Here is a 22331-nt window from a genome sequence, read left to right as displayed (position 1 = left end):
GGACAAAGCAGCTGGATGGAAGAGGGTCACCATGCCCCTCATGAGACTGATGCTCTGTCCCCACAGATTGTCCTGGACACTCAGTACTGGACAGTGCTGTCCTTCCTGATGGTCACAGCCAGCCTGCTCCTCTTCTGCCTCTTCTCCTTCCTGACCCAAACTGTTGATGCCTACAGGATAGCCCCTGCCATCTTCCGCTTCCCAGGTGAGGTGCCCTGGGTTATCCCCACGGCCCTTCCCTTCCCTGGCCTTGGTGCTAGGAGCTGTTTCCCACCCTGCAGATCATCTCCTTGTTGCCACTTCTTGAACTTCTACCTTGACTTCTAACTCCACTTTAGGTGCCATCTCCTTTTTAGAGCCCTCAGCACCTTCCTGGCTGGGGGCCTGTCCCCAGCACTTGTTCCCTGTTCCCTCTCCACCTTCCCTACTGTCTCGGTTTGGAAAGCCAGGTGTCTGCTGAGGAAGGCAGGAGCCTCCCCTGAAATGGAGATTGCAAACCCTCCCCATCCCTCTGAATTGCTATAAATTTTAAATTAAGGGGCTCTCAGGCAAAAAATATGGGAGCAGGAAATAACAGTTCTTTAATAGGGAAGAAAAGAAAAGGATAAAATAAACAATGCAGTAAACTAAAACAACACTGACAGAGTCAGAACACAACCTGACACCCTGTGTGTCAGGCTGTTGGCAGCAGTCCCATTGGAATTGTGGCTCAGCCCTCCTGCAGTGTCAGGGGTGGCTCTGCTGGAGCAGGGATCCTGTAGAAAGGTGCAGTCTCTTCCTCTGAAGATCCAGTGGAAGAGGCAGCTGCTGTTCCTGTGGGGAATCCAGTGCAGAAGCCGTGCTGGTGTTCCAGAATCTCCAGATTATATCCAGGCAGGAATGCTTGGCTCCTCCCTCTGGGCTCACATGTCCCAGTGGGATGCTGTAGCTATTATCAGCCATGCAGTGACATTCAGTAGCTGTTATCAGCAGATGTTTGCCCTGAGGGAGGAGTGATTGTAGAAGAGATAAGGAAAAACTGCCCACTTGACAAAAGACAGCTGCCATAGAGATGGTAATAGAGTACATCTTGCCTTGCAATCTGGAACACCTACCCAAACATCTCCCCTGTGTTGGCAGATGCCAGCTGGAATGCCCTGACTGACCCCTACGTGCTGCTCGTGGTCCTGCTGTCCCTGGTGGTCAACACCCTGCCCTCGCTCACTGTCCACGCCGTCCGTGCCACCCTGGGCAGAGCCACCACCCAGCAGGTGAGGGCTGGGGGCACTGGCAGCGCAGGTCCTGCTTCCCACCAGTGTCTGGGATGGGTGATGGCAAGGGGAGGTTCCCCAGGGAAGCCTGGGCTGTAGTGCTGGGAAATGTCACCTCTCCTTGGTGCTCCCACTCATGGTGGTCCTTCATGACACTGGCACCAACTCTAACTCCAGGGGCCTCTCCCAAAATTGCTCCATGGCCCAGCTGGGAGGTCTGGGCCAAGACACCTGACCCAGCTCTTGGAGAGGGTCTGCTTTTGGTTGCAGTGAGGAATTGTCCTCCAGGACCCTCCAGAAGGGTCTGGGGTCTGGTGCAGGTCCTGGTGCCACCCCAGCCTTGGTGGAACTTACCCCCACTGGGGTTGTGGGTTGTACCTTCAGAAGAGTCCAGGTGGAAGCAGGGGTTGAGATTGTGCTCCAGGGCTTTGTGAGCTTTGCAGCCCCCTGGGAGAGTCCCTACATTCCCCATCCCATCATGGAAAAGTAGGTTGTGGTGGAGCTGGGATCCAAACCCTGTCCTGGTGGGGATGCCTTGTGAAGGCTGAGCTAGACCAGAGACCAGACAGAGTTAAGAATAAAGTAGAGATTTATTAAAAGGCCTCAATGGATCCACCTTGGGCAGCACAAGAGACCAGCCAGGGCTGCATCCAAGATAAAACCCAAAATGGTCTCGAAATGCAGACCAGGCATGGGGTCTCTCACTTTGATCAGTTCTGCTCCATTTCCATATTGGAGTTCATTGTCCACTTTCAGCCCCAGCCCATGCAGTCCCATCCTTCTTGTTTTTCTTTCTTCATTCCACGTTGCTTGTGCTCTTGAGCCTGAGAATTGGGTCATTTGTCCTTGGTCCTCAGCTGGAGGAGGAATTGTTTTGTCTCCTTGCTCTGTGCACAGAGCTCACCATCCCCTAATGTGAATCCCAGACCCACCCACTAAAGCAGCACAGAATCTGAAAAATATAAAAGCTCAATCCTGAGGCATCAGTGGAGGATGTCCCTGTGCCTACCGTGTGTCCCACCTGGGGCTGAGGGCTTGCCTGGGAATGTCCACAGCCCATGTGGGAGCAGGGGTTGACACTGTGCTCCAGAGCTCGAGGAGCTTTGCAGATCCCCAGGAGAATCCCCATGGAAAATCAGGTCATTGTAGAGCTGGGAGCCAAGCCATGTCCTGGTGGAGGTGCCCCTATGCTCCCTTTGGTGCCTCAGGTTTGAGCTTTTCTATTTTTCACATTCTGTGCTGCTTTAGGGTATGGGTCTGAGCTTCACATGAGGGGATGGTGAGCACAGAGCAGGGAGACAAAACAATTCCTGCTCCAGCTGGGGACCAAGGACAAATGATGCAGATCTCAGGCCCAAGAGCACAAACAACATGGGCTGGAGAGAGAAAAACAAGAAGGGACTTCATGGGCTGGAGCTGGAATTGGACAATTAACTGCAATATGCTAATGGAGCAGAACTGATCAAAGTGAGAGACCCCGTGGCCAGTTGTTCATTTTGTGACCATTTTGGTTCATCTTGGGTGTAGCCCTGGCTGGGCTCTTGTGCTGCCCAAGGTGGATCCATTGAGGCCTTTTAACAAATCCCTGCTTTATTCTTTAGCTCTGTCCGGTCTCAGTTCTTGCTCAGCCCTCACGAGACATCCCCTTCATGTCCCCCCTGAGCTGAGGGCTCTCCATGGAGCTGTCCCCACCCTGATCTCCCTGATCTCTTGCAGAGGATCCAGCGGAGGGCCCGGCGGGCCCCGGAGCCGCCGGTGGAGCTGCGCTCGCACGTCCCCCGCGGTTCCTTCCGCCGCTCCAGCTACGCCTTCTCCCACCAGCAGGGCTACGGCGGCCTCATCACCCGCGGGGACAGCCTGCGTGTGAGGGACAGCGGGGACAGCGGGCGTGTGAGGGACAATCTGTGTGTGAGGGACAGTCTGTGTGCTGGGGACAGTCTGCGTGTGAGGGACAGCCTGCATGTCAGGGGCAGTCTGTGTGTGAGGGACAGCAGGGACAGTCTGTGTGCTGGGGACGGCCTGCGTGTGAGGGACAATCTGTGTGCCAAGGCCACCCCAGGTGCCCTGAGTCCCCAGGGGACCCCGGCTGTACCCTCGTGTAGCTGCCCCTCGGTGTAGCTGTCCCCACCCTGCTGGGCCGGGGCACACCTGGCTGGTCCCTCCTGCCAGGGGACACCTTTAGTACTGTCTGGTGGCTTTGCAGAGGGGCTGGCCCAGCCTGGGGAGCTCCTGCTGCGGCACCATGACTCTCATGCTGGGAACATGTGGCTTTGCAGAGATGTACAGCTGGGACAGCCACTGACCGCTGCCACCAGGTTCCCTGATCTCTGCCACCAGCTGCCCGCTGTCACCAGGCTCCCTGATCGCTGCCACCAGGCTCACTGACCATTCCACCAGGCTCCCTGATCGCTGCCACCAGGCTCACTGACCATTCCACGAGGCTCCCTGATTGCTGTCACCAGGCTCTCTGGTCGCTGCCACCAGCTGCCCTCTGCCACCAGGCTCGCTGCCCACTGCCACCTGGCTCACTGATTGCTGTAACCAGGTTGCCTGCCCACTGTCACCAGGCTCCCTGACCATTGCCACCAGGATCACTGCCTGCTGCCACCATGCTCACTGGTCGCTGCCACCAGCTGCCCACTGACACCAGGCTCACCGATTGTTGCCACCAGGCTCCTTGACCATTGCCGCCAGGCTTGCTGTGCACTGCCACCAGCTGCCCATTGTCACCAGGCTCACTGACCACTGTCACCAACCTCCCTGCCCACTGTCCCCAAGCTCGCCCTCACCCTGTGGCCCCCTGGCTGGCAGCCCAGCTCCCTTGGCTCTGCCAAGCCCTCGGAGCCTCTGGTGTGAGGCTGATCCCACCCCAGGCTGCACCCACAAAGGCAGTGCTGCCGGCCCAGACTTGTTAATTAACTCTGGATTAATTACCTGCCCCGATGGAGAGCAGGAGAGGGGCTGGGGGGGTGCAGACCCTCGTTCCCACCCACAGGGGACTGAGCTGCTATGGCTGCAGGAAGAACCTTGTTTTGTGTTCTCCACCAAGGGCTGGTGTCAGTCCTGTGGTTTTTCTGTCAGGTCATGGAATCCTGGAGCGGTTTGGGTGGTGTTGGATTATGGGTTTTTTTTTATTTAGAGATGGGGTAACTGAGAGATATTGTAAAAATTTTTATTCTATTTTTAGTCTCATGAGAAGAGTGAGACAATACAGATGTTATAATTTGTGCTATCACAGCAGAAGTTATTTTTAATTATAATGTATTATAAATGTTTTTTGGTTTATCAGCTTTTGCAACACTGTGTTGTAAATGCTTTAAAGCCAATAATCTAAATTACACCTCGTGGGTTTTATTACAATGCATCTCTCATAGTTCTATTTCTTTAAACTATCTAGTCTTGTTTTTAAGGCCACCCTTTGAAACTTGTTTCTAGTTCTATTTTTCTCTTGACAATGCCTGTCCTATTCCATGGCATTTCTGAGTCAGCATTTCTTATCTCAAGCTTTGCATACAGGTGCAAACTATTTTCTACAAATTTATTTCCCGCATTGTGGTGCCTTAAAGCTCATCTCTGCCAGGGGCAGGGCCACCTCCACCAGCCCAGATGGCTCTGACCCGAGCAGTGTGACTTTAAAATATCTCCTGATTTCTGGAGAGGCAGCTAGGTATGATTGATTGATTGATTGATTGATTGGTTTTTCTTCTCCAGCCAGACCAGCCTGGCTCCTGCAGCCTCCTTGTCCCTCCCCACCACTCCAGCTCCGGCCTTTGCTGCCCCTGCACAAGGAGCAGTGTCCTCTGTGTGCCCTCTCCTGTCTCCACACCACCCCCCAGCTCTGGTGTCCCCACCTTTGGGGACAGTTTATGCTCACAGGCTCTGCAAAGTCCCCAAATCACTTCTGAGTGGGATGTGGAGAAGTTCTGCCTGCTGGGCACGGGGGACACGTCCCACAGAGCCAGGGCCACCAGCAGTGGCTGCTGGAGAAGTTTTGTGTGAACAAATGACAGGTGACCAGGTCACCCTTTTTATGGGTTTGGTTGTTAATTAAAAGGACTTTTTTAGCTTTTCTTTCCTGTCCTGGAAATCTCTGCTGTGCCACAAAGGGTGACAGCAGCACTGAAAGGTCCCGTGGTCCCTCTGTCTGTGCCAGCTGTGCTCGTGCCATGGCAAAAGGCACAGTGGGAGAAGAAATTTGGGTTAAAAATTGCACAGTTAAATCATCCACGGGGCTTGGCCCTGCCTGCAGCACTCGTGGCTCCATGGGTTTGTTTTACAAGTGCTTTGGCCTCATCTGCACCAGGTTTGTGAGAATTAAAGTGTTTCCCTTGGGTTCTGGCCAGAAGGGATTGGATGGTGCCAAGAAATAAAAATCTTTCCTCTGGGAAAGCTCTCACTGCTGCAGCTGCCAGGAGGAAAAGAGGGGGAGGAACTTTCCCCAGTGCCCTGGGCATGGTCCCTGAAGCTCCCAGGGCAGGTTTGAGAGAGGAGTGAGGGGGTGAAAGGGGGCAGGGGAGAGGAGGGACCCCCTCCCCACCACAGGACACCACACACGCCAGGGTGAATGACTAGAAAATAATTTATTGAAGAAACAGAAAGCTGCAGAAATACAACACAGTCATGACCAGTAGAGGATGAACAAATAGAGATTAATTTTTTTCTCTCTTTTAAAACCTGTTGACAGGCTGGAGTTAAGTTTCCTGATAACTTCCCCTGCGTGAGTCATTGCAAAGAACAAGGAACAAACTCCAGAGCACACAGCACAGTTTGGATAAAGTGCCTGACACATAAGACTCTTTTTTATTTTATTTTTTTTCTTTTTTAACGTTTGTAAATAGCTTAAACAAATATAGTTGCAAGACACAGAGGAGTAACAATTGCATTTCGCTGTAGAACAAAACTTATCCCATGAGAGTAACAATGAAGCAGCAGCAAAAAAAAAAAAATTTAAATTAATTAAATTAGAAGGAAAAAGTAATTTAAAAACTCAGAGATGTGGCCCTCAGACTGCATGGGACGAGGACAAGCCTCACCTATTGCTATACAGAAAAATGAGCAATGTTTTCTGGAGGAGGCTGGGCTGGCAGAGCCGAGGCTGTGGGTTCTCTCTGGCCAGGCTGGATTCTGTCTGACTCCTTTGTTTCCTTTAGAAATCAAAGGGCAAAAATACAAAGAAACCAAACCAACACAAACCCAAATGTTGTTCTTTGCCTTTTTAATTTCCTCTCTTTAAAGATGCCAGACAAAGACCTGAGAGGAAGTGGGTTCCTTGTGGCAGCTCCTGCAGGTCCAGCCCCGTGGCTGGGTGTCCTCTGAGACAAGGGAAAGGTGCCAGCTCCATGCTGGGGACACGTGGTGGTGACAGGGACAGGCAGACAGGGCAGTGACAACCCCGGGGTGAGGTATAAAGGAGCTCCAAGTCCTCCCCACACAGACTTGGGATGTTCAGCCAAAAGGGTGAATGGTGAATTTTTGGCAAAGCCATTTCTCTCACTCTGTGCTGATGTCCTGCCTGCCCAGCTGATGTTAGAGCAGGGACAGCTTGGCTCTGGTAGGGTAAAAATGCTTAGAACTGACCCCAGGAGGCTCCTTCTTTCCTGGCAGGATGGGGACGGTGCTGCCCCACTGCTGGCACTGGGGTTTCAAAGTATAAATCCATCATTAGAAAACTTCCACTCCAGGAAGAACTGGGGGCATCACACATCATGGAATGACCCAAATCCCTGAAAACTTCCACAGTTCAAGCAGCAGACACTGGTCAGGATGAACCAGTAGGCTCTAATGGGAGATCCCAGGTCTCCTCCTCTTCCTCACTGCCCTCCATCACCCTCAGAGGTGTTCCCAGGGCCCCATTTTCACTCCTGCTCCCCACAGCACAAAAATGCCCTTTGGGTGCAACCCTGGTCAAGAGAATTGTCTTTAGGACAGAGCTCGGATTGTCATTACCTGCAGGGGAAAAAAATCTTTGGTATCGTGGCAAGTTGCTCCTGAAGGCATTTTGGTGATGTGGGCAGCAGGTAGGCAGGTCCAGGGTGGGCTCAGCTGAGCCAGAGTCCTGGTGGGCCAAAGGATGGGGAACAGGGCTCAGATCTTGGCTTCTCCAGGGTCTCCCAAGCCATCCCTCCCAGGATGGAATCCAGCTGCTCTCTGTAAGCTCCAAGGATTTGTGACTGGGGCTGTGTCCAAACCTTCTTGCAGTTGTAATCGTGGTCTTGGCCTTCAAGCTTCTCATGGTGGAAAAGGTCTTGGAGGAGGAAATGGGGTGTGGTGGGGATGCTGGGCTCTCCAGAGGGCAGAAGGGTTGGCAACAGATGAGTGGAACCAACATCATCTCCTCCTTAAAGCCAGGTCCTTGGTCTGTGGGTCTTCACCAGCACCTGGTGCTGAGCATCTCGGTGCTGGCACCAGACAAAGGCTGCACACTCAAAAACACCTTCCTTGGCTCCTGGAGGCCACTTTGGTGGGGCCAGAAGGAGCTGAGATCTCTTTCCTCATGGTGAGCTGAGCTTTGGGTCCACCTTGAATGGTGAAGAGGTTGGGAAGGGCTGAGGAAGCAGCACTTTCAGGGAAATGCTCTGGGAATGGCACCACTCCCTCCTCCGGGTCCCCATCACCCTCCTGGCCCCCAAAGATGTGGCTTCTCAATGCTCCTCTGTAAGCAGGGAGAGGAGGAGGAGCAGGGGGAGGAAGGAGCCACTCAGGGGTGGACTCTGGGCATTTCAGAAAGCTCCAAAGCCCTTCCAAAGTGGCCTGAGGCCACCTGGTGGGTTGGGATCCTCCAGGGGCTCTTCCACTGCTTGGACTCTTCTTCTTCCACCAGGGCAGTGTCTGCACAGACTGAGAGCCAGGCTGGTGGCAGGGACAGAGTGCTGGCTGTGCCTCTGACCCAAACCAAACATTCCTGAGGACAAACACCCCAGAAATGGGTCACCTCAGCTGGGCCTTGATGCAGCAGCATCTTCAGAACCTCTTTCTGTGCAGGCACAGGGCTGTGAGGACATCCCAAGGTTGGGATTTGGGAGCATCACCTGGAGAGATCTCCCCTGAGGGGGTTTTTAGGGGGCCCAGGGCTGTTTCCCTTGTCTCAGAGGACACGAGGAGCCCCATGGCTTTGCCAGCTCAGGTCGTGGTGGCAGCTGATTGTCTCTCCTCCTCTTGGCTGCACTTGGGATTTGACCCACAGAGCTGGAAAAGCAAATAAAACCAAACCCAAACCCCACAATATCCCCCCCAAACAAACAGAAAACAAAGCAGAGCGAGGAGCCAGACCTCACGGGGAGGCAGGAGGGACGGGTGGGCACGGCAGGGTCCCGTGCCCCAGATTCCCTTACCCTGTTTGCTGGGCACGGGGCCAGGCTGTGCCCCCTGCCCGGGGGTCCCCCGAGCAGCCCCCACCTCCCCCTGTGGCTGCCAAGGGATTTTCAGGGTGAGGAAAGGAACAAAAGAGGTGAAGGAAGAAACTGAGGGGGTAAATGATGACTTTCCCGTGGTTGTGAGCTGGAACAGAACCATGATCCATGCAGAGAAATCTTCATCAACCAAAAACTCGTGGACAAAAAAAGCACAGTTTGTCCCCTCCCGCTCCCACCCGACCACCCCTCCCCAATAATTATTACATTACTTCAAGAAAGAGTATATTTTTTTCATGCATAAATCAAATTCTCATCTTGTCTTTTTTTTTCTTTTTTTTTTGTCTTCTTTAAATTACATTTGAACACAGAACACATATAATAAATACTCTCATACGACATGACTCAGAGAAAAGTAACACATCTGAACGCAAAGGTATCGTCATCATTATTAGTTTTTCTTTTTTTTTTCTTTTTTTTTTTAAAAGGACTTGTTTAAATATGAAATCTGTAAACTCCAAGGGTCCTTTTTTTTTAATCTTTCTCTCTCTCTTTCTCTCTCTCTCTCTTTCTCTCTCTTTTTTTTTTTAAATCGTGAAACTATCCAGCTTTCATTTCCTTAACATTCAATATGTCTCCCATTGAACGCGTCAAAGAAATAAGAACATGCCGTCTTCTGCAAAATTATAATTTAACAGTATAAAGCTTCAAGTCACAAATTCCAAAAACTAGCTAAGTCATTTTTTTTTTTATCACATAAACTATACATTAAATATTTTGAGGTATTTCAGAGAACATTGTCAAAGGCTTGTAAGGTCTGTGCTGGGTGGCAATGAAGGCTTTCTCCTGCATAGAGAACGTCTTTGGTATCACAAGCCAGGTGGGGACTGGGGACAAGGAGGGTGGCGTGGCCAGGAGGGCAGGTAAGCCCTGGCCAAGGCAATAGTGTGGAAGTGGGCAGGGGGGACAGGGAGGGGACAGGAAGGTGACAGGGAGGTGACAGGGCCCTCTCAGGCTGCCCAGCAGGATGGGAACTCCCATGGGGTTGCTCTCACCAGGGCTGTTGGAATCCTGGAATATCTTGGATTGAAAAGGACCCACCCCAAGGATCGCCAAGTCCAGCTCCTGGTCCTGCATGGGACAACCCCAAGAATCACACCAGGGGTGGCCCTGGGCAAGTTTGGTCCAACTCAAAGGAGTCACCTTGGCCAGAGCCTGACCCAGGCAGGTACAATTCAACCCAAGTTTGCCCTAAACTGGGCATTCTGGAGATTGCTGGGGAGCTCTGGCAGGTCCTGCTGCTGCCTTCTGCTGAAGCCAAGGGGCAGAATGGAGCAGACCTGGCTGCGCAGGTTCTCCCCAGTGAGCCAAAAACGCCCTCTGGGGACTTCGAAACAGCTCCTGCTGGAAGGATTCACTGTCCAACCCCTTCCCTAAGGGAAGAGTTTGGAGAAAGCTCAGGGTGAGGCTTCCACTGCTCCTGCCTTCATCTTTCCAGACAGAAATGCCATGAACTGTGCCACCAAAAGCGGGAACTGAAGCTCAAATTTGAGCTGAGTGAGGCAAAAACACCCAAAGCTGAGGAAACTCAACTTTGTCACCTCATGAGGAAACTCGACTTCATCACCTCGTGGGGAAACTCAGCTTTGTCACTCTGTGAGGAAACTCAGCTTTGTCACCTCGTAAGGAAACTCAACTTTGTCACCTTGTGAGGAAACTCAACTTTGTCACCTCGTGAGGAAACTCAGCTTTGTCACTCTGTGAGGAAACTCAGCTTTGTCACCTCGTAAGGAAACTCAGCTTTGTCACCTTGTGAGGAAACTCAGCTTTGTCACTCTGTGAGGAAACTCAGCTTTGTCACCTCGTGAGGAAACTCAGCTTTGTCACCTTGTGAGGGAATTCAACTTTGTCACCTCGTGAGGAAACTCAGCTTTGTCATTGTGAGGAAACTCAGCTTTGTCACCTCGTGAGGAAACTCAGCTTTGTCACCTCGTAAGGAAATTCAACTTTGTCACCTCGTGAGGAAACTCAGCTTTGTCACCTTGTGAGGAAACTCAACTTTGTCACCTCATGGGCTTCTGCAGGGTCCAGCACTGAGGCTGGAGAAGGACATGGAGCAAAGCCCTTCCCTGGGAGCAGCGTCCCTGGACACCTGGTCTGTGCTCCTGGGGCAGGAGGGGCTGCATGGAGGGACCCTGGGGACAGCCTGGGGGACACAGGGACATCCGAGAGTGGGGACATGCTGGGGAACCAGCACCTTTCCCTCAGCCAGGGGGATGTTTTCTCTTCAATTAGGACAAGGGTTGGCTTTTCTTCCCTTCATCCCAGAGGCTACGAGAGCCCTGGGATTATTTCCCTGCGGAGAGCTGAGGTCACGCTGAGTTTTGGGGTCAAAGCAGAGGAGCAAAGAAATGGCCACACACCTTTGGTACAGGAAAAAGGCACTCATCTACCACGCTGCCATCCCGGAGCTGCTCTCTCGCCTCCTCCCTCGCTCTCTGGGGACTCAGGGCAGGGCTGGGGCTGGGCTGGGGGTGGCCAGGGGCTCTCTGGGCCAGCCTGGCCACGGGGAGCAGGGAAAGTGGCGATTCCAGCACAGACCAGACAAGGCAACAAAATCTTTGGTATCAGACGTGATTTTCAAATCACAAAAATTGAAAACTCAAGTGAGGTAGCCTTTAGTCTCGGGTTCTCACTAGAAATGTCTTTGCATCCTTGAGGGCCTGTGGCATTTACTCTTTTTTTTTCTTTTCTTTTTTTTTTTTTCTTTTTCTTTCTTTTCCTTTTTTCCCCCTTTTTTTTTCTTTTTTTTTTTTTTTTCTTTTTTTCCTGTTGTGTTTTTCACTTCCCAAACCAAGGCCCCCTTCCTGGCTTTGCAGCCCTTGAATACAACTCGATGGGGTTCAGGAATCCACCACCATCATCACCACGTCACGACAAGACGAAGAAACAACATTAGGGGAAAAAATCAGTGGCGGGGAGCGGGGTCCTGGGGGGGATGAGATTCCCATTAGGGTTTTTGGGTTCTGGTTGGCAAAACACGCTGTGGCACCTGCCCCTTCCCGCTCTGCCCTCTCTCCATCCCTCTCTCCCGCCCTCTGTCCAGCAGTGTTGGTCAGTTTGGGGTCACCGTGTCCAGCCTGACACCCCCAGCCCCTCCACCGCCCACCTACCCCGGAGCTCTTTGGTTCAAGACGTCCTCTGACCCTGCCTGCTCAGGGCTTCGTATGCAGGGCTGTTTTCTTTCTCTCTTCATTCTTTGGTCCTTTCTTTTCTCCTTTTTCTTTTGGGGTGCTTGTTTGTTTTTTTGGTTTTGGTTTTTTTTTTTTTTGGTGAACACATACCCTTTTCTTTTCATTTCTTTTCTTTTTTCTTTCCTTCTTTTCAACAAGGTGCCTTCCTGTGACACAACTGATCACTCTCAAAGTAAAGTGAATCGAAGAAACCATAGAACACAGATGGTACTTTTTACCCGCATAAATTCAAGAGTGTCCCTTTCTTGGTTTTTTTTGGTTAATGGTTGGTTTTGGAGGATTTTTTTCCCCAACTGATGGGGGAAGAAGGGGACTTTGCCTCCTTCTTCATCCCCAAGCCTCTCCCAGCCCTTCCCTGTCCGCAGTGGCACCTCTTGCTCCTGTAAGGAACCCTCGGGGGGCTGGGAGAGGGCTGATTGTAAGGGTTTGGCCTCGTGATTGCTTTTTTATATGGCACAAGTCACCATCGAGAGCTCGGAGGAAACGATCCCTTTGAAGCTAAGTACCATTGCTCCAGAAATTCACGTTTAAGGCAGGTTGTTAATTGGCACAAAAAAAAAAAAAACATCTGGTGTCTTTTTTGGTAAGTTGCCGATCTTTGTTGAGCTTGTTTGGTTGTGGTTTGTGTTGTTATTCCTTTTTTTGGGGGGGAGGGTTGGGTTTTTTTTCCCTTTCAATCTCGTTGGGGAGTTTTCCCCCTTCTCACACCCAGGGCTGGATTTCGCCACCAGATCCCTCGGATTTTTCTTTTCCCACCATGCACCGACGTTGGTTCACAGGAGGGAAAGTTGTTTTGGTTGTCGTTGTTGTTGCGTTTTTGGTTTTTGTAATTTCTTTGGTAACAGAGATGAAGAGGAGGGATGGGAGGGGGCAAGAGTGTGTGTGTCGAGGGGTGGATGGGGCGAGAGGCAAAGCCAACAAATCTGCTTGGTCCGTGTCCATTCCTCAGCCGAAAAGTGAACCAGAAATCCAGAGGTGAAAGGTGGAGCCAGTCACCGGGAAAGATCAGATCCTTCGCTCCGAGTCTCTCCTCCCGTCTCCTCTCCAACAATTGTTATTTTAAATACCCGATTTCTGTAGCTAAAATGTGCTTCTCTGACCTGCTGGGGCAGCGGGGGTCCCCTGGAAAGGGGTGCTCGGGTGCGTGGAGGCAGGAGGGGACTCCTTCACCGTGGAGCTGCTCTGGGAGGGATCTGGGACAGGGGGGCTCTCGTGGGTGGGGGGCTCTGGGGGGCTCTGGGGTGTGGGTGCTCCTGGGGGTGTCCGGGGGGATCGGAGGAGGATGCCCATAGAGGGAATGGGGGGTACAGTGGTGTCCTCAGCCAGGTTTCCAAAACCCTCAAGGGATAGAAGTGCCACATTGTGACGGCACAGAGGGTCTGGCTGCCTTGGGGAACACACTGCACCTGAGCAGGGGAAAGCCTCCAGCAATCAGAGAGCTGGCAGTGCCAAGGAGCCCTCCAGACATGCCAGAGCTTCCCCTGCTCAGCCCTCAGGTCTGGCCCTGGTGCAGTGGGGCTGTGCCAGAGCCCAGCCTGTGACACCACTTCTTGTGTCACTCCCACCTCCACCCATCCCCTGTGGGAGCCACAAGGGTGGCTGTGACAGAGATCAAGGCTGGTGAAGAGGTCAGGACGGGCCCCTCTCCCCAAAAACCTACATGGACAGGGGGAGACGAGGCTCTGTGATCCCCAAGGACCAGGGATGCTTCCTTCCAGACAGAGCCCTGCTCCTCCCTCCATCCCAAACCTGGGGATGGAGCTGACCTGGTCACAAACCCTGTCCCTGCTCCACAAGCTGGCAGGAGGTGACAGCAGGAGGTGGCAGCAGGAGGTGGCCCCAGGCCCACGTCCATGGCTGACACCCAGCTGAGGGTTTGCAGGCTCCCAAACCCACCCCAAAAGCACCCACCCCGCCCAGGCCATGTGTGTGAGTCTGGGGTTGGCTTTGTCATGAGGGGGACACCCAGGAAGGGGCAGGGAGGGCTGGGGGACATCATGCTTTGGAGAAAGTGCTTGTAGACGACGAGGGGACGCCGGGGTTGGCGCCGGGCTCCTCCTGCCAGCGGTTCATGCAGCGCCGGCGGGCGTTCATGAAGAAGTTGCTGACGGTGTTGAGCTCCAGCCCCAGCTGCTGGGAGATGGTCATCTGCATCTCCTTGGACGGGCGCTTGTTCTCCTTGAAGATGGCGATCAGGGTGCGGCGCTGCAGGTCCGTGAAGACCAAGCGCTGCTTCTTGGGCTGCAGGCTCCGGTCCTTCTGCTGCTCCTGCTCCTTGCGTTTGCAGGCTGGGCACGTTCAAAAGAGAGAACAGGGATGTTAATCTGGGCTCCCCCACCCTGGCCTGCTTGCAAAATCCAGGCTGCCTCCCAAAACCCAGGCCCTTCCCACCAGGAATTCGCTGGTTTGTGTCCCACCGCTCCCTCCTCTTCCTCCCTGAGCCTGCTGAGAAGGGACAATGGCCTCTTGTGGCACCAGGGTGACAAAAGCCTGAGGGAAGCTCAGGGAAAGTCTCAGCATCTCCAGCTGACCCTGGGCTAGAGACTGAGGAGAGCCCTGGGCTGCTCTGTTCCCACAGACTGGCTATTGGGATTCAGCCCTAAATTCTGGGGGTTATCCTTCGGCCTCGCTCAGCGTGGTCTAACTCCTCATCACCCCTGGGAATGTCCCTGGAAGACTCAGGGAACCAGTGGCTCCTGGCCACCACATCCAGCAGCCAGCTCAGAAATGCAAGGGCCAGGGACATTATGGAAAGGTCCCTCTGCAGCCTTAATCCCACAGCATCAGCTTGGACAGACCCATCATGGATCCAGCTGCTCTGGGAAGGGTTTTCCTCTCAGAGTCACTGGAGGCTCCAGGAAATTCTGTCTCCCCTGTGTAGCCTTTGCTACCAGATCCTCTGGCACATCTGTCAGCATTGAATGAAAAGCTTTCCCTACAGGTTTGGCAGGAGGCAAAGGTCAGCACAGAGGGGCTGCCACGGGGGGAAGCCAGGAAAGCGCCCCTGACCCCAGCACTCTGCATGAGGGCAGAGAGGGAAGTGAGTAAAATAAATAAATATATGAATTTTAATTGTGGGGATATCAAGCACAGTGTTGGTGGAAGGAGTGGGACAAGGGGACCTTTGCTATGATATTTTCCTAGAAAACTGTAAAATGGTGGATGTGGCTGATCCAGTCCCTGCTCAAAGCAGAGCTGACCCTGAAGCTGTCAGGTTTGATCTGGGTGCTCAGGGACTCAGCCAGACATAGAACTGCAGGAACCTGAGATGCCATGGGCAAGGCAGGGCATGGATCTGACCCTACTGGGCTGGGGACAAAGCATTTCCTCCTGGGAAGCTCAGAAAAGGGAGATCAAACTGTGGGCTCAAGACTTCCCAAAGGCAGTCCTGCTCTTGCCTGGGGCAGCAGCAATTTTTACCTTTGGGGTTTCTTGGTTCAGATTTTCTGAAGGATTTTTCAGGGTCCCTTGAGACATTTGCTGACATCTGGGTGGCAGATTTCAGCTTGGCACTTGCAGGAGCCTCTTTGGCCTGGAGGGCTCAAAGCAGTTCCCAGCTCCAAGCACAGAGCTCGGAGGGGCCAAGATGCTGCAGGGGCACAGGACAGGCATTTCCCTTGGGCTGAACCCCTCCCTGCTCTCCAAACACACCTCCACAGGCACAGGGGAGGCAATGTGTAACTCAGGTGTAGCTGTTTGGAATAATTTCTTCCTCACTGGAAGATAAAAAATCTCCTCCTCCTGTAGTTGCTCAGCTGCCTCAACTACCAGCCCTCTTCCCATCACCTTGAACTGTGAGAGAGGGATGAGATCCACGTCTTCCACCCAGAGCTGAGGAAATCTGGAGCTCACTGAGGGACACAATTTATGCAGCAGATTGAGCTCTGTGTCCCAGCTGCTGGGCTCAGTGCTGGCCCTGTCCCCACACCGTGCTGGGAGCCACCAGCTCTGCTCCCACTGGGCAGGGCATGGGAGGCACCAAGCTGGACACCAACAAACCAGCCAGCCCTGGTAAAGCCAGTGGAGAACCTTCCATTGGTAAAGCCAGTGGAGAATCTTCCATTGGTAAAGCCAGTGGAGAATCTTCCTCTGGTAAAGCCAGTGGAGAACCTTCCTCTGGTAAAACCAGTGGAGAACCTTCCATTGGTAAAGCCAGTGGAGAACCTTCCATTGGTAAAGCCAGTGGAGAACCTTCCCCTGGTAAAGCCAGTAGAGAACCTTCCCCTGGTAAAGCCAGTGGAGAATCTTCCATTGGTAAAGCCAGTGGAGAATCCTCATCTGGTAAAGCCAGTGGAGAACTTTCTCCTGGTAAAGCCAGTGGAGAATCTTCCATTGGTAAAGCCAGTGGAGAACCTTCCATTGGTAAAGCCAGTGGAGAATCTTCCCCTGGTAAAGCCGTGGAGAACCTTCCCCTGGTAAAGCCAGTGGAGAATCTTCCATTGGTAAAGCCAGTGGAGAACCTTCCTCTGGTAAAGCCAGTGGAGAACCTTCCTCTGGTAAAGCCAGTGGAGAACTTTCTCCTGGTAAAGCCGTGGAGAACTTTCCCCTCCCGTTTTCCCCCTCCCCAGGCAGGTTTGGCTGCACACCACCATCCTTAGGGACAAAGGGACACTGAGTGATGCCAGGGGACCCTGTCCCAGGGGTACCTTACTCAAACAGCCAGCAGAGAATGTGGAAACCTACCCTACGACCATCAGATGCTTGCAAAAAGAACAAACAAAAAAAAGCCTTTATAGAAAATTTGACTTTTTTTCCCCCCAGACATGAATTTTTAAAAAGAACCCACCCCAAACGTCCCCCCAAGCCAAACAACAAACAGAAACACTCCCCCCACACCTGTGCCCCAAGACCACCCATCCCAAGCCCTCCCAGCACCCCTGGCATGCTCAGCTCCTCCTGTGTCCAGGGTGGGCTCCTCACTCTCCACTCCCAGGGGTTCTGCCCTGCAGGATGGCCCTGGGAATGTCTCCATGTGGATGGGAGATGTGACCCAGCTGTCACCCTGGCAATCCCGTCTGTCCCCTTGCTCTCTTTCTGCTGCCACCCACTCCCACACCATGCTGCACATCCAGCCCAGGGTCCAGCCTCTCAGCTTTCCACCCTCCCATCCCTTTTTTAGCAGTGATTATTACACCCCAGTCTCCCATCAATAACTCCGAGCTCCGAGGCAAACACAAACCACCAGGGTACAACTGTGCTCCTGCAGTGGCAGCAGTGCCATTGTCCAGGCACAGGTGACATCCTGCTCCTCGCCCCTGCTAGTTTGGGTTATTTATTTTTGCTAGTTTGGGTTATTTATTTTTGCTAGTTTGGGTTATTTTTTTCCAGTTTGGGTTATTTTTGGCTTGCACTGCCACATCCCCCATTTCCTGTGCTGGTTTGTTTATTTATTAATTTCCCTTTCTGCTGACACAGCCCCACTCCCTCTCCCCAGCTCAATCTAATTACAGCTCCGCGCAGCAGCGATCGATGCCGGCGCTGCTCAGATCTATTTACGGCAGCCATCAACCCCTCCACGGAGGATCTTTTTCCCATTCCCCATCCCCTGGGTGCTGCTTTCCCAGGCAGCCTGCTGCTGGCTGTCCCCACGTCCCCACAGGCAGCCAGGGACGAGGGGCAGCCAGGTGTGGCATTCACATTCTCTGGAAAAATTCCCTTCGCCCAGGATTTTTCTCCTGGGGAGCTGAGAAGCCTCAGAGAAAGGGAAAACAATTCTTATCTCGTTTGCTTCTCCTGTGTTGTGCTCATGTGGAATGTGTTTGGAGATTGTTTACCCACAGGTGATTGTTTCATTGGGTTCTGCTGTGAGTTGTTTTCACTCTTTGGCCAATTGGAGCCAAGCTGTGTTGAGACTCTGGAAAGAGTCGCAAATTTTCATTATTATCCTTTTAGCATTCTGTCTGTATCCTTTCTGTATTCTTTAGTATAGTATTCTTTAATATAATATACTATTATCAAGTAATAAATGAGCCTTCTGAGAACATGGAGTCAGATTCATCATTCCTGCCTTCATCAGGCATTCCCTGTGAATACAACAGCCAGGGGCACAGCTCTGCCTCTCACCCACACCAGATGTGGGTCAGGTATTTTCTTTGTGCTCCAAAATCCCTTTTTCCCCCAAGTTCTAAGATCCAAACCGTCCAACCTTGGCTTAATGTTTTTCCATCACGTCCTTCCTGGCTCACTGGGCTTGGCTGTGGGGATGGCAACATTTCCACCCCTGACTCTGCATGTGTTCCCAAAGGACAGGGGTTATCCTGCTCCTCTTGGGGCACAGAGGGCCCTGACAGTACCAGGACCAATTGTCCCAGCCCCAAAGCTGAGCTCCAGGAGCTCTCAGAGGTGCTCAGGGTGGGGTTGTTGGGGTGGCTGTGCAGGGACAAGGTTTGGGCTGATGATCCCTGTGAGTCCCTTCCAGCTCAGGATATTCCAGTCTCCCATGGCTCTGTTGGCCAATAAAGGGTTGGGCTCACCCACACTGGGGTTTTCTCCTCTGTCAGCCCCTCCCCAGTGCATTTCACGCCCTCCAAACCCAACCAAGGAGCCCAGGAGTGACAAGGGGGGTTGGCAGGTGCAGTGGGATGAGGTTGGTGACAGATCCCTCCTCACACCGGGCACACAATCCAAACATCCCATCCCTGAGGCAGCTCTGACCCAGCTGCAGAAAAAACAACAGGGAGCAAAGACAAGGAGGAACCTCGGGCAGGGAAAGAGGAGGAAAGAGCTCCAAAAGGCAGAAACATCCTCTCCTCCTCCCCAGAGGCTCTGCCCAGGGTTTCTGCCTCCCGGAGCCTCATGTCAGAGGCATCGCGTTTTCCTTGACTTCACCTTGACAGCTCCGAGCAAAACATCTCCCAAATCATTTCAGAGGGGACATAATGGAGACAATCAAATGGCTGCTGCTCAGGAACTGCGATTATGCCTCGCAGCGTGAACCCCGCCAAGCATTAAACTAATACCTGATGGCTTTGCAGGCTCCCACAGCCTGTCAGACTCTGCTTGCTCTATTATACCAGCAAACCTCTGCTTTTCGGCCCCAGCGTGCTCTTCCCTCTCCATTCACTTGCAATACAACCTGTAATTTTCTGCCCACTTTGCTTAAGTGCTGGTGATTTGTTGGAATCACAAAAGACAGCCAGGGGCTTTCAGAGCGAGCAAGCCGGCTGTAAGCAAGGTTAGGGGAGGGGGGAAATTCTGCACAAAACCCACCGGTTTCTCTCTTTTTCTCCTTGTCAAATCATCTCGCAGGGGTGGAAGAGGACTGAGGAGCATTTATGGGCTCAGGGGGAGGTGGAGGAAGGGATGGAGAGGGGGAACCTGGGTGTGACTGGCCAGGTGGGGACAGGTTGCCCTGGTGCAAAGGTGGGATGGGCTGATGTGGGAAATGGATTTACAGAAATTTCTCCAAGCCTGGCAGGAGGCTCACCCAGTGTGCACCTGTATGCAAACCTGGAGATAAGAAATGCTGATTTAGAAACACTGTGGAATAGGACAGACACTGCTGAGAGAGAAATGGAACTAGAAAGTTTCAAAGGATGGCCTTGCAAATAAGAGTGGATACTTTGGAGAAGTAGAACTCTGAAATATGCATTGTTTTGGGACCCACGAGGGGGTAATTTTGGATGATTGGCTTTAAGGCATCTACCAGCATGGTGTGGCTAAAGCTGATAGGCCAAGAAATGTTTATAATAAATTGGAATTAGGAAATAGCTGGCTTGTGATTGTGATGGTGTGAATAATACCATCTGTATTGTCTCACCCTTCTCATGAGACTGAAATTGGAATAAAAGCTTTTAAAACACCTCTTAGTTACCCCATCTCTGGGTCAGAAAAGGGTCTAATCCAACAGGCTGATTCCACTGGTGGGAAATGGCCCTGAGCAAAGCTGGCTGCTCTCTGTGCTGTCTAGATGGGCCCAGCCCCTGGAGTGCCTCAGTTTCCCCCTCTCCTTGAAGGGGCAGAGAGGTCTGAAAGGAGGCTGGAGCCAGGTGAGGGTCAGTCTCTCCTCCCAAGTAACCAATGACAGAAGGAAATGACCTCCAGTTGCACCAGGGGAGATTTAAATTGGATATTAGGGAAAATTTCTCCATGGGAAACGTTGCCCAGGGAAATGGTGGAGTCACCATCCCTGGAAGTGTTCCAAAACTGTGTGGATGTGGCACCTGGTGACATGGTTTAGCAGGGGACATGGCAGTGGGGCTGGGTTGCTGGTTGTGCTTGATCCAAGAGCTCTTTCCAGCCTTAATTCCATGGCTCTGTGACGTCCCTCCATTCCCAGAGGAGGGGCTGGGTGTTGCTGGTTCAGCCCCCACCTGCTCTGGGAGGTTTTTGGAAATTCAGCTCTGAGCAAAGAGGGATGAGCCCAGAATGAATCTCATGAATGAACCTCGTGGTGTCTGCTCCCCCAGGCTGGAGCAGAGACCAGAGAGCTTTATCTCCAAACCAGAAATCTTCTGGTCCAGTGGGGCTGCCTGGGTGCTGGGGCAGCTCTGAGAGCTTGGTTTGATTTCTCTTTGTGCTGCAGGAAAAAAGAGATTTGTCACAAATTGGGGTCTCCAGCAGAAATTCAGATCTTCTCCAGCTGGGAGAACACAATGCTGACAGAACAGAACAAAGGAAAAGTGCTCAAAAATCAAACCTCAACTTGCTTTTTGCCTTTTTTCTTTTCCTGAAAGGCACAGGGGTGGTGGGATAGAGGAGTAATCCCATGGCTGGCTCTCACAATTAAAAGGCAAATATCCTGTATATGTATTAAGAGAAGTTTTATAGATTTATAGCTGTGTTTTACCCCTTTTGTGCTGTTATCAGGGGTGCTCTGGGTTTGGGACATTTGGGAGGGTGGGATTGTCACTATGGCAGCACCTGAGCTCCAATCAGGATTTAAGGAAGTGAATTCCACCACTGGACAGCAAAGAAGGAGTTGATGGATAGAACTTTGGGAGGAACCAAAGGGTTAAATGGCAAAATTTCTGTTGCATGGGTGAGCACATGGTGGGAAAAATACCCTGCTTCAGGTGCTGTAATATTTTCTCTGTTCAGCCTGCTGTTGTATTTTTGATAAGGTTTTAATACACTTTTTAAATTTTTGGAAGAGAGTATAATTTTTTTGGAAGTGAGTATCACTTCTCACAGTGCCAACCATGGAATGACCTGCAGAGCCTGCCCTGCAGTGCCCATTCCTGGGATTCCCCAGCCTCCAGCTGCACACAATTACAAAATCACCTCAAACTTGTGGGGAACTTTGGGTGCCATGGTCCTACAGCATCTCAGCCACTCTGTAGTGATAAAAAACCCCATCAGAGGCCCCTCAGAGTGTGGGAGATGCAGTGAGGAGCTGCAGAGCATCCCAGAAAATCCCAGTGGGACTGACACGGGCCAGCCCCACACGTGTCCCTGTGCCACCACGTGTCCCCTGGTGGGACCAGGCTTCCCTGCCGGTGTCCCTGGTGTCCCTGGCAGCTCGGGGACAGGGAGAGCCCCTGGGCATTGGTGAGCAGCTCCCCGAGCCCAGCGAATTAAATCTTCCTCTGAGCGCTGCCCATGAGGAGATGAGAGGAGATGAGGTGAGAAAAAGCGCTGCTGCCTGTGCTTCCCTGTCCTGCTGCACTTCCCTGCTTTCCCTCCCTGTGAAAAATGCGTATTTTATGATTGGCTTTTCACAAATATTAAAATGAATTTTATATGTGTTGTGTTAGAAAGTGATGGTGTATTAATATCCTTAACTAGCGTGGTAAATATAGTTTTCGGTTATAACAAAATGTTAAAATAGAAACTATGCTATGTAAGATACTTTTTTTAAAGAGAGGACACACTGGGATGGCAGCCACAGGACACCTGAATCTTTCAGAGAAAGAGAATTTATTGTTCCATTGTCAGAAGAAACGAACTTCTTCCCACCTTGCTCAGCCATGAAGACACCATTAGGATTCAGAGGAAGAAGTTGATGATGACCAGATTGAATCCTGTGTTTGAATGGAATTTATGCATCATGTATGAGATGTATGAATATGCAACAGGTTATGGTTTTTAAGGGTTAATCCTCTGTTAACTGTGTCCTTTTTCCAGCTTATGCTGCCCAGAAAATGTACCCGGATGTCTGTAACTCTTTGTTTTAATTGTCTCATATTGTCCTAATCCAAATCGTCCAAAATCATTATTACTCTAATTATATTACTATTTTTATAACCATTTTATCAATATCAAACTTTTAAAAATTTAAAAACAAGTGATTGGCGTTTTTCACACTTCCCTTCCCTTCCCAAACCTTTCCAAACCTTCCCTCACTGAGGTTTTGGTGCCCCAGCCCAGGGAGCAGCTCTGATCCAGCTGAGCTGGATCCAGCATTTGTTTTGCACTGTATATTTTTCTATATGTACTTTTCTTACAGGTTAGAAATTTGTTATCGACCCTTGCAGGTGATCTTTAGGTTTTAAAACGGTGATAGGTGGTAAATTCTTGGTTAGAGCCTTTGCAGCTGA

At 51.7% G+C, this 22331-nt stretch overlaps 2 protein-coding genes across 3 annotated transcripts in view; one reads left to right on the top strand and one right to left on the bottom strand.

Annotated features, from left to right (window-relative positions):
• Window positions 1–4106, top strand: part of ATP8B3 (ATPase phospholipid transporting 8B3) — a 39335-nt gene extending 35229 nt beyond the window's left edge. Inside the window, exons 27-30 of the mRNA XM_058041126.1 lie at window positions 67–205; window positions 1120–1250; window positions 2967–3140; window positions 4029–4106. Coding sequence (XP_057897109.1) covers window positions 67–205; window positions 1120–1250; window positions 2967–3140; window positions 4029–4106 — 522 coding nt within the window. The remainder of the gene's footprint in view (window positions 1–66; window positions 206–1119; window positions 1251–2966; window positions 3141–4028) is intronic.
• A 9742-nt stretch (window positions 4107–13848) lies between these two features.
• Window positions 13849–22331, bottom strand: part of ONECUT3 (one cut homeobox 3) — a 31546-nt gene continuing 23063 nt past the window's right edge. For both annotated transcript variants that reach the window (XM_058040656.1, XM_058040655.1), the window contains one exon: window positions 13849–14141. In XM_058040656.1, coding sequence (XP_057896639.1) covers window positions 13849–14141 — 293 coding nt within the window. The remainder of the gene's footprint in view (window positions 14142–22331) is intronic.

Source organism: Melospiza georgiana, chromosome 26 (genome assembly GCF_028018845.1).
Source record: "Melospiza georgiana isolate bMelGeo1 chromosome 26, bMelGeo1.pri, whole genome shotgun sequence".
Taxonomy (NCBI): Eukaryota; Metazoa; Chordata; class Aves; order Passeriformes; family Passerellidae; genus Melospiza; species Melospiza georgiana.
This window is presented reverse-complemented; position numbering and strand designations above follow the sequence as displayed.